General features: G+C 34.4%; 1 protein-coding gene across 14 annotated transcripts in view; it reads right to left on the minus strand.

Moving 5' to 3' along the window:
- Window positions 1–12,016, minus strand: part of ATRX (ATRX chromatin remodeler) — a 251,139-nt gene that overhangs the window by 34,900 nt on the left and 204,223 nt on the right. For 13 of the 14 annotated variants that reach the window (XM_019716363.2, XM_074323977.1, XM_074323981.1 and 10 more), the window contains 2 exons: window positions 2,145–2,322; window positions 666–860 (listed from right to left, as the gene is read on the minus strand). In XM_019716363.2, coding sequence (XP_019571922.2) covers window positions 666–860; window positions 2,145–2,322 — 373 coding nt within the window. The remainder of the gene's footprint in view (window positions 1–665; window positions 861–2,144; window positions 2,323–12,016) is intronic. The other variant, XM_019716366.2, reaches the window with a different exon arrangement.

Below are 12,016 nucleotides of genomic sequence, written 5' to 3' on the forward strand. Positions count from 1 at the left end.
ACCATAACCTGGTAGTTGCTTTCCCAAATCTGTTAATAGACATACAGAACATTAAGTGCTTGAATTTGAAACCAAGACAACAGGAAAAGCACTCCCCCAACAATACCTCCCAAAATAGAGGTATTGCCACTTAGTAGCTGAAAATTGTGGGCAAGTCACTGAATGTCTCTGACGTTGTTTTCCCATCTATAAAATGAGAAGGCTTGACTAGATTACCTCTAAGGTCCTTTTCCAAGTCTTGCTTGCTTTACGACAGTGAAAAAAACATCAAGTAAGAGACAGTTTCATTTGCTGATTCTCAATTACTATATGACAGTAAAGAATGCTTAGGGGCAGTTAAATTTCATATACAATTATTAAAATTACATACACCCTCTACTGGAGGTTATTAAAAGAGAACCATGCTACTTTTTTTAAGGTTTCTACACAGAAACCTTTTTCTGCAGGGTTGAACATTTTATTTTGCATAAAATATGTATTTCAGATTATACTATCTTTTTGTGATGTTATGTGGAAAACTGACCGAGCACCTTTTCATTTAAATACAATTTTATTCTCTGAAATTTTCTGAAATACAGACTTAGATGACTAACTTTTATTGTAGTAGTAAAATTTCCTTGGTCCATGTTCACTTTTTTTAAAGCTAATAATCTAAAGATGTTTACCTTTGGCAGCATGGGAGTATCCCTTTTCTTCTTTTTTTCTGAATTAGGGTCATCTAATAAGTCTGGCTCAAAGGTATAAAGTTCAGTAAGCTCATTCATGGTAAAATGACGCTCGACCTGCTGCTGATCAACAACTCTAAAAGATAGTGACTGCTTAGTTACTTGCCGATCATAAATCTTATCTTCCATGGTTCCCTTAGTAAAAAGAAGTAACAATATACAAATAAATAAATTTTGTAAACATGAAACTTAATCAAGTAAAAAATATAGTTATTAGGTTATACGAAGTGGCAAAACTTCATAATAATATACTACCATAAAGCAAACTTTATTAACAATGCTACTTAACTCATGAGGGATTTCATCTGTTCAGTGTAGTTTACCTTGACAAAATCATTCTCTACCATATTACTAATATGATTCATGTGTTGCTTTATGTATTTCTGAACTTGTTGGAAGTAGGAGAGCAGTCAGATACCAAGGTAAACAGAAATAAAGGAGTACATGAAAGAAGGTTTTAGGGAGTTATTAAAGTAACAATACATGAGAGCATCTTATTTCTTTTTCAGTGGAATATAATAAGCTCACAGCAATCACTATAAACTGCCTTTATATCAAGTCTTACTTTCTATAATTTCAGGGAAGAAAATTAATATAGCTAAAATGCCTATCTATTACATATTTGGCATTCTAAACTAGAATATAAAGAAACTCAAAAATAATAGGAAACAATTTACACTGTAGTTTATCAATTGTATCATGTACTAAAGAAGATCAAATGAGCAAAGATCTACCAATAAATGAGCAGTCTCTGGTAGAGAAGCCCAGATTTGTAGGCAGGTGGAGAGGGTAGCATCTGCTCCCAAAGCAGATGTACCAGTTAAAAGAGCAACTTGATTCTATAAGCCTGTACTACCCTGAACTACAACCACCTCTTTGATTTCACTTATTTTTCTTAAAATTCAGTGTCTGTTTTTTAAACCTGAATTCATATTTAAAGGTAATGACTTTAATATTCTTACCTAGAAAGTATTATCTATTCTTTGTTAATAAAACTTTTTCTCCTAATTTACCCACATTCTTCAAATTAAGAAACTGTCTACTGGCCATTAAAAATAATGACCATTTGACCTTCGTATCTATAAGCAAGTTAGATTTAGTTACTGGCTTTTCTATGTATGCTAAGTAAAAGAACTATAAATGTTTAATTTTCCTGACCTAGCAAGAAAATGCCTAATCTGTTTACCCATGCAAATCCACCTAAATCTGAGAAAGCTGACATTATAGATATGGATGAACTATAAAACAGAAAATCAGGATAGGCTAAAATTGACTTCTGCTGCTTAACATATAGGAATGATGTTTTCAACTTTTTTTGCCGCACTAATGCATATTATGTTCTGCACTCCAAAAATATTATCAGTTTCACCCAACCTTTCAATATGAAAAGGAGAATGAGACTATAAATTATAAACCTACCTGAGCTAAGAACCTGTATACATACACAGGTTTAGTTTGTCCAAAGCGATAAACTCTGAATATACTCTGGATGTCATAAGATGGATTCCAAGAAGCATCGAATATAATCACTCGATTAGCAGCTACCAGATTAATGCCAAGAGATCCCGCTTTAGTGGAAATGATAAACAATCGTCCTCTGAAAATTAAAATAGAGAATAAATGCTTTAGTAATGAGTGTTTCACAGATATTTTAATTATGATATGACTGTAATCCTAAGGCAGCTTTTTGAACAATCAGGAGTCCAGAGAATTCATTTTTCATTTATTGAAGAAAACAAGACATGTCTAAAGAGTCAGGTTGAATATTTATATGCCCAGGAAGAATCTCATGACTGGAAAATAAAATACTCTGATTTAGGAATAAAGATAAATATGAAAATCACATGTTTATAAAGTATTCAAGGTATTTACAGAATTCTGAGTAAATGTAGGAAATTTATGTATAACTCAAAAGTCTACCTTGTGTTTGGTACTGTTATGAGCACTGAGTACATCAAAATGAACGACAGTACCCAAGGAGCTGAGTGCAGTAGGGGTGACTTATATGCAACTACAACACAGCATAATGAAGGTAAGGAGAGAAGTCAGATAGATGCAAGGTACTGAGGTAACTAAATAGAATGGAGAAGACAGAGAGCTCCAGAAAAGCTGTGTTCAAGGAAACAAACAAAACAAAAAACAACTCAAAACTGATAGAAAGCCGCTGTGTCAGAATACAAGAATTTATATTTCTGTAGGAGAATCTGGGAATGAGTGATAGGTTCATAGAAAACTAAGCAAGTGGTAAAAACAAAAATAAACAGGTATACAAAAAAGGAAAACTACTCATAGTATTTCAAATGGCTTAAGTGTGAATGTTTACACAGTCACAATAAACCAAACACTCCAAATTGATTTAGCAAATATTATGAAAAAAATATTCTGAGGAAATGAATGAGAAGTGTGTGTGTGCATGTAAGTAAATTCCCACCTTTGACTGCAAAAGGGAAATATATATAAGTAAATACCCGAATTGCCAAGAGTTGATACTGGTTACCTGTGAAGAGTAGAAATCATGGGTAGGAAGGGGTTGGTAAAGGGACTGGTTTTTATCTTAAGGCTTGCAAAACTACATTGTTTTTTTGAAATATGTAAACATATTACTTTGATATAAATAAAAAATTAATTTGAAAAGATTATATTATATATATATATATATATATATATATATATATATATATATATATATATAACATTTTTTTGAAAATATAAACAAGTTTAAAGAAAAAAATTACTCACTTCCACTTCCCAGAAACAACATATCTTCAAATCATGGTATTAGGTTGGTGCAAAACTAATTGCGGTTTAAAAGATTAAAAACTGCAAAAACTGCAATTACTTTTGCACCAACCTAATACATTTCCTATAGGTTTCTTTTTCCTAAGCATATACATTTTTTGGTTTTACATTGACAGACAAGTATTTATGTATACAGTTTATATTTTGAGCATTCCCTCAAATTTCTTGGTAGAAATGATGCTTAATAGCTGCATAACATTCCACCGGGTAAGTAGTTTGTGTACTGTGGGTAACTTAGAGTGATAAAACCCCTGGAATATAATAAGCTGTCAAGAATCTTCACAAAATGCCTTTATACAGCAAGCCTTATAAGAACACAAGGTTGAAAACGAAAAATGTATAACACAGAGGATTAAATTATACCCCAGCTAATCACAGGTTACATTACCATTAAAAATCTACAATATTATGTTATGTGGGAAAAAACAGGATATAGAACCTTCTTAATTAGAATGGAAACTGCATTAAAAAACAACAACATACATACACACAATGTTAACAATGGTTACCTGTGGTCACTGGGATTACATTAATTATTTTCTTCTTCATACTTCTCTAATAATACATACTCATTACAGTGAACAAACTGTGCTTTCTTTAATTAATGGACACATTTAAGGGTTTATGGGCAAATGCTGCCTGAACATTACTCCAGTTATTTACATCTATTACACATCAGCAAAAGGATCATGCATATAGAATGAATGGTATAAACTATGCAGGTTAAAAACAAAAACAAAACAACACAAAACCCCCCCAGAAAACCTGTAGAGAACTTCAAAGTTCTTTGGTATCTATTCACTAATGAAGAGTTGAATGGGTTTAATAAGCATGCTTATTAAATTGTTATGCATCCCAAATACTAAGCTAGACTGGGAATATAAAAGATGAAAAAAAATATCTGGTCACTGTACTAAAGGAGACCACCAACTATAAGACAATAGACATATAAACAATTGTAATGCAGTCTAATTTGCAATAATAGAGGTATTATTTATAGGGTATAGATGCAGTCAATGACATAATTTGGCTTTTAAGAGCATACAAGTGGGAAGCAAAATTGCTTAATTTTGCCCCCAAAGGAAAAATAAACAAAGAAACAGAGTCAAGTGATTCAACTGGTATTAAGAATTATTTTACAACTATTTAACCTTTAATATTCTTTAGTCTGGAATATATAAGTCAATACTGAGATAAATTAACTAGGATATTTTTAGAGTTTTTAATACTAAACATCAGTATTAAAGTATACACTCAAAACAAACACAATTAAAATATGAATCATCATATGAATAGTGCTGCTATAAACCTTCTTGTATGTCTGCTGGTACATGTAAGTATTCTAAAAGTAGAATTGGTAGGTCATAGGGTATGTGCATGGTACTGTTAAAGCAGAACGAATAATTCTCCAAAGTGCTTATTCCAATTTATATTTCAACCAGCAGTGTGTAAGAGTTCCAGTTGTTCCAGATCCGTGACAATTCATGGTACTTCCTTTTTTATTATAATTCTAACCTTTAAAATAGTAGTTTAAGGGTCACAAGAATGTGCAACAATAGTACAGAGTGTTCCTGTGTACCCTTCATACAGCTTTCCCCAATGGTAGTAACTTACATAACAGTACATTGTCAAAACCAGGAAATTGACACTGGAATAATACTATGAACTCAGACACAGAGCTGATTTGATTTCATCAATTTTTATGTGTACTTTTTTGTTTGGTGTATACCTCTATGAAATTTTCTCATGTGTGTAGAATCATGCAATCATTACCACAAGCAGGAAACAGAACCGTTCCATCACCACAAACAAACCCTCCTTTATGTTACCCCTAGTATTTACACTCTCCTCTTAACTCTAATACTTGGTAACCACTAATTGTTCTCACTATAATCTTCTCATGTCAAGAATGCTATATGGGGCCGGGCCAGTGGCTCAGGCGGTTGGAGCTCTGTGCTCCTGGCGCTGAAGGCTGCTGATTCGATTCCCACATGGGCCAGTGGGCTTTCAACCACAAGGTTGCCAGTTCGATTCCTCGACTCCTGCAAGGGATGGTGGACTCTGCCCCCTGCAACTAAGATTAAACGTGCGGCACCTTGAGCTGAGCTGCACTGAGCTTCCAGATGGCTCAGTTGGTTGGAGCACTGGCTCTCAACCACAAGATTGCTGGTTTGACTCCCAAAAGGGATGGTGGGCTGCGCCCCCTTTAACTAACAATGGCAACTGGACCTGGAGCTGAGCTGCGCCCTCCACAACTAAGAATGAAAGGACAACTTGACTTGGGGGAAAAAAGTCCTGGAAGTGCACACTGTTCCCCAATAAAGACCTGTTCGCCCTCCCCAATAAAATCTTAGAATGCTATATGAACAGAATCATACAGTATTTAACCTCTGGAGATTGGCATTTTCACTCAGCATAATGCCCTTGACATCCATTCAAGTTGTTGCTGATAAATATCAATAGTTATTCCTTTTTATTGCTGAGCAGTATTCCATTATATGGATACAACACAATTTGTTTATCCATTCATATGTTAAAGGACATTTCAGTTGTTTCCAGTTTTGGGCTGTTACAAATAAAACTGCTATGAACATCTCTGAATGGGTTTCTATGTGAAAATAAGTTTTTATTTCTCTGGCATAAATTTTCAAGAGTGTGACTGCAAGTTGTATGGTAAGCATACATTTAATTGTTTAGTTTTTTAAAACTACCAAATTGTTTTCCAGGAAAAGTGGCTGTGACATTTTACATTCTCACCAGCATTGCAAGAGAGATCCAGTTTCTCTGTATCCTCACTAGCATTGGTAGTGTCACTATTTTTCATTTTAGCCATTCTGATAGATATGAAACGATATCTGGTTGTAATTTACATTTCCCTACTGGCTCATGATAGTTTTTTTTTCATTCAAGACAGCAGATGATTTATTGTACATGTTACATTCGGCCACAACTGAGAACAGAACTTGTCCAGAATGTCACAGGTCCAGAGCAAAGGACTGTTTTTGTATGAGCAAGGTGGGTCTCTCAAAAGGTGGTTGCAGGGAACAGATGGCGATGTATGTTCTAGATCCATTAAGAAGTTCTAGACAACAGGCATGCAGTCCAACGATTTGTACCAGTGTTCCTGGCCTCTGGCTTTCCTAATTTCTGCTCCTGTGGCTTCCACCGGTGCACAAGCCAGCAGTTTACTTGGACCCATGTCTCATTTTTCTGCTTTTGCACTTCAGCCTCTCATGCAATGGAGATTTCTAAGATGATGCTAAGACCGAGAGACCTGGCTAGTGATGTTGAATAACTTTTCATGTACTTATTTGCCATGCATAGATCCTCTTCAGTGAAGTATCAATTTAAGTCTTTCGCATTTTCTAACTGACCTTTGTTGGTTTCCTTACTGTTACATTTAGAGAATTCTTTGAGTCCTTTGTTAGATATGCTACTTGCAAATATTTTCTCCAAGTCTATGGCTTGTCATTTTCTCTTCTTACAGGGTATTTCACATACAAAAGTTTTCAATTTTGATTGTCAAATTATTTATTTTTTCTAATTGGATTACATACCTTTGGTGTCATGACTCAGAACTTTTTGCCTAACCTAGGTTTCTGAGGATTTCTTCTGTGTTTTTTTAAACAAGTATAATGTTTTATATTTAGACTTATGATCCATTTTGACTTGATTATTTTTAAAAAGGGTGAGGGTCAAGAGTTCATTTCAGCCTAAGAATATCCAACTGTTTCAATACCATTTGTTGAAAAGGCTATCCTCCCTACACTGAAATACTTTTGCACCTTTGTTAAAAATGTGTTTAACTTGCACATATCTGATGATTAATAAAGATGAGCACCTTTATGTATGTTTATTGGTTATCTGCACACTGTCTTTTGACCTTTTCAAGTTTTTTGCCAATCATTCTATGGAGTTGTCTGGTTTATCCTACTGATTTTTAAAAATTCTTTATAAATTCTAGTTAAGAGTCTTTTGGATCTATGTATTGAAAATAGCTTCTACTTTGTGGCTTGTCTTTTCCTTCTTAACAGGAAATGCCTTTGATGAACACAAGTTCTTAATTTTAATGAAGCTCAATTTATCAATCTTTCCTTTTATGGTTAGTACCTTGTATGTCCTGTTTATGAAAATTTTCTTACTGCAAGACCAAGAAAATAACTGTTTATTGTTTTCTTCTAAAACCTTTACTGTTGTAGCTTCCACATTTAAATTTACAAACTACCTGGAATTAGTTATCAGACTATGAAGACTTTCCACCACATATCTATTGCAATGGCTTAAAAAAACAGACATCATCAAGTGATGATTAACAGAGAGAACAAATGAAACATACAAACACTACTGGTGGGAGTGCAAACTGGCACAACCATTTTGGAAAAAAAATTTCTGGCAGTGAAAGTTAAAGCTGAATATACACATACTTATTACTCAACAATCTCACCACGAGGCATATACACAACAGAAGCACATATATGTGTTTGCCAAAAACCAGATAGAACAAATCTTTTAAAAGTTTAATCTTTGGACTTCCATCTCTGGAAAGATATACTGTCCCCTGCTCTTCATAATACGTACAGCTAAAAGCCCTGGATATTATATATAAAACAACTACAAAATGTTTCTGAAAAGTGAGGAGAAGGAGGCAGACTGGCTAGGGACCTTGGGATCTAATAAACATTGGCAGTGAGTTCCACATGCTTTCTTTTTGCCTCATGTATCCCAGACTGAGCACTGAAGAACCCAGCAATCTGGAAATGCCAGTGGGTGATGCAAAAAAAAAAAAAAAAAAAAATCTCCAAGGAAAGCCTGGTCTCTTTAGCCAAAGGACCAACAAAGGGGCAAACTAGCAAGACAGAAAACTTTAAAACAGTAACTGCTCAACTCCAGTCAAATAGTACAGAAAAAAATGCAGTGCACTTCCACCCTTGTCACTAAAGGCTGAGTGGGAAGCCCAGACTTCTACTCTCACCTAGTTGTAACTAGGTGCTGCCATGGTGGTTTCAGAGAAGTCTGAGTTAACAAGGTCCTTCCCATGACCTAGAAATGTAAATGAAGACCATGCAGAGAACCAGGACATCTACTCCCACACAGCAGTTATAAGAAAAACTCTATCCCTCCCTCCTGGGGTAGTATCAAAGAAGTCCTAGGAGAGAGTCAGGAATTATACCACCACCCAAACAGTAATGAGCCACCCTCTGTACTGTCAGTAGAGGCCAATGGGGATGTTTGTAAATAGGCAATCCTGACTCTCCCAGCCAAGGTAGTATCAGTAGAAGCCTAGTGGTTAGACTGAACTCCCAATATCAACTGACAGTAATGAGGTTTGGGAACCTCCTGTCCTACCAGAACACGTGTCAGAAAAGGCCTGACATGATATAAGATTTAAATAAGATCCACAATCTCATGGCATAATAACCAAACTTCCAGTTGAAATAGAAGATTTTTGTCATAACAAGAGCAAGAAAAATATCAACTTCAATGGGGAAAGAAAATCAGGAAACACCAACACTGATGTGACATAAATGTCAAAACTGTCAAGGATTTAAAAAGTAGCCATTATGAAAAGCTTCAATAAGCAATTATTAACACACTGAGAAAATAAAAATAACTAGAAAGTTTCAGCAAAGAAACAGAAGACATAAAGAAGAACCAAATGGAAATTTTAAAACTGAAAAATACAATAATAAATAAAACACTCAATAGATGGGCTCCAGGGTAGAATATAAAGAACAGAAGATTCAATGAACTTAAAAAACGACCCAACTAGAGAAAAACAGAAATGACCCAATCTGAACAACAGCTAGAAACCAAATGAAAAAACAAAACAAAAACAGAGACTCAGGGACCTATAGAACTATAACAAAAAACCTAAGCTTTTTCTCGTAAGAGTCCTAAAAGAAGAAGACAACAGGCTATAAAAGTACTTAAAACAAACAAACAAACAAACAAAACGAATAGCTGAAAATTACCAAAATTTAGCAAGAAACACAAACTTAGAGATTCAAGAAATTGAATAAAGCACAGAGTAAACACAAAGAAATCCATACCAAGACACACCATACTCAAACGTCTGAAAATTAAGATAAAGAAAAAAAAAATCTTGAAAGAATCAAGACAGAAATAGAACCATACTGTTAGGGGAAAACCAATTTTAAAAAACAGCAGTTTTTTTTTAAAAAATTAAAATATATTTGAAATATAACATTGCGTAAAATTAAGGTGCACACATGTTAATTTGATACATTTCTATCTTGTAATATATGATTGCTATTGTAAGGACAATTAGCACCTCTATGTTATACAATTATCATTTCTATTTAGTAGTTAGAATAATTAAGTTCTAGTCTCTTACAATGTTCGATGATTATAATAAAATATTGTTGTCAACATTCACTAATTGGTTAAGCCACTATGGAAAACAATCTGCAGATTCCTCAAAAAATTAAAAATATACATACCATATAATCTAGCAATTCTACCTCTGGGTATATACTCTACAGAAATGAAAACTGGATGTCAAAGAGATATACGCAGTCTCATGACTAGAGCAACATTATTCACAATAGCCAAAACATAGAAACAACCTAAGTACCCATCAATGGATGAATGGATAAAGAAGATATGGTGGACATATACGAAGGAGTATTATTAAGCTGAAAAAGAAGGACATCCTGCCATATGGGACAACATGGATGGACCTTGAATACATTATGCTAAGTGAGATAAATCTGAGAGAAAAAGACAAGTACTGTAAAGGAAATGATAAAATAAGGAATACTGAAACATTAGGAAGAAGAAACAATGAAAAGAATATATAAGGGAATGTTTTCCTTCTTTTAAATTTTCAAAATTCTGTTGGATGGCTGAAGAAAAAATTATTACACTGTCTAATGTGGTCATCTATTTATGCAGAGAAAACACTTAAGATAATTATACTATAAATGAGGCAGACAAAAGAACATGAAGGGATAAGGTTTCAATACTTCAATGAAAATGGTAAAATAATGACCAGTAGACTATAAGTCATGCATATATAATGTAATACTTACAACAACCACTGTAAAAGTTATACAAAGATACACTAAAAAAACTATAGCTGAACCAAAACGGAACTCCCCTGGTTCTTTTTTTTTAAATTATTGCGGTGACAATTGTTAGTAAAATTACACAGGTTTCAGGTGTACAATTCTGTATTACATCATCTATAAATCCCATTGTTTTCACCACCCAGAGTCAGTTCTCCTTCCATCACCATATATTTGAACCCCTTACCCTGATCACCCAACCCCCAACCCCCTTACCCTCTGGTAACCACTAAACTATTGTCTGTGTCTATGAGTTTTTGTTTCTCATTTGTTCGTCTTGTTCTTTTGTTGTTTTGGGTTTATATAGCACATATCAGTGAAATCATATGGTTCTCTGCTTTTTCTGACTTATTTCGCTTAGCATTATACTCTCAAGATCCATTCATGTTGTCACAAATGTTCCTATTATCATCTCTTCTTACCACCGAATAGTATTCCATTGTGTATATATACCACCACTTCTTTATCCATTCATCTATCGAAGGACATTGTGGTTGTTTCCATGTCTTCGCCAACGTAAACATAGCTGCAATGAACATTGGAGCACACGTGTCTTTATGTATAAATGTTTACATATTTTTTGGGTACCCAGGAGAGGGATTTCTGGGTGATATGGTAATTCTAATCGTAATTTTTTGAGGAACCACCACACTACATACCATAAAGGCTGCACCAGTCTGCATTCCCACCAACAGTGTATGAGGGTTCCTTTTTCTCCACAGCCTCTCCAACACTTGTTACTATTTGTCTTGTTCATGACAGCCATTCTGAATGGGGTGAGGTGATGTATCATTGAGGTTTTTATTTGCATTTCTCTGATGATTAGTGATGTTGAGCATATTTTCATGTCTGTTTGCATTTGTATGTCCTCTTTGGAGAAATATCTCTTCCGGTAGTCTGCCCATTTTTCAATTGGGTTGTTTTTTTGTTGTTGAGTTTCATGAGTTCCTTGTATATTTCGGATATTAGTCCCTTATTGGAGGCACTGTTTGCAAAAATCTTCTCCGATTCAGTTGGTTGCCTCTTTATTTTGTCGATGGTTCTTTTGCTGTGCAGAAGCTTTTAAGTTTCATACAGTCGATTCGTTTATTTTAGCTTTTACTTCCCTTGCCTTTGGAGTCAAATTCATAAAATGCTCTTTGAACCCAAGGTCCATAAGTTTAGTACCTATGTTTTCTTCTATGCAGTTTATTGTGTCAGGTCTTATGCTTAAGTCTTTGATCCATTTTGAATTAATTTTGGTACATGGTGACAGATAGCAGTCCAGTTTCATTCTTTTGCACGTGGCTATCCAATTCTCCCAGCACCATTTATTGAAGAGGCTGTCTTTCCTCCATTGTATGTTTTTAGCTTCTTTGTCAAAAATTATCTGTCCATATTTATGTGGTTTTATTTCTGGTTCTC

Source organism: Rhinolophus sinicus, chromosome X (assembly GCF_036562045.2).
Source record: "Rhinolophus sinicus isolate RSC01 chromosome X, ASM3656204v1, whole genome shotgun sequence".
Lineage (NCBI taxonomy): Eukaryota > Metazoa > Chordata > Mammalia > Chiroptera > Rhinolophidae > Rhinolophus > Rhinolophus sinicus.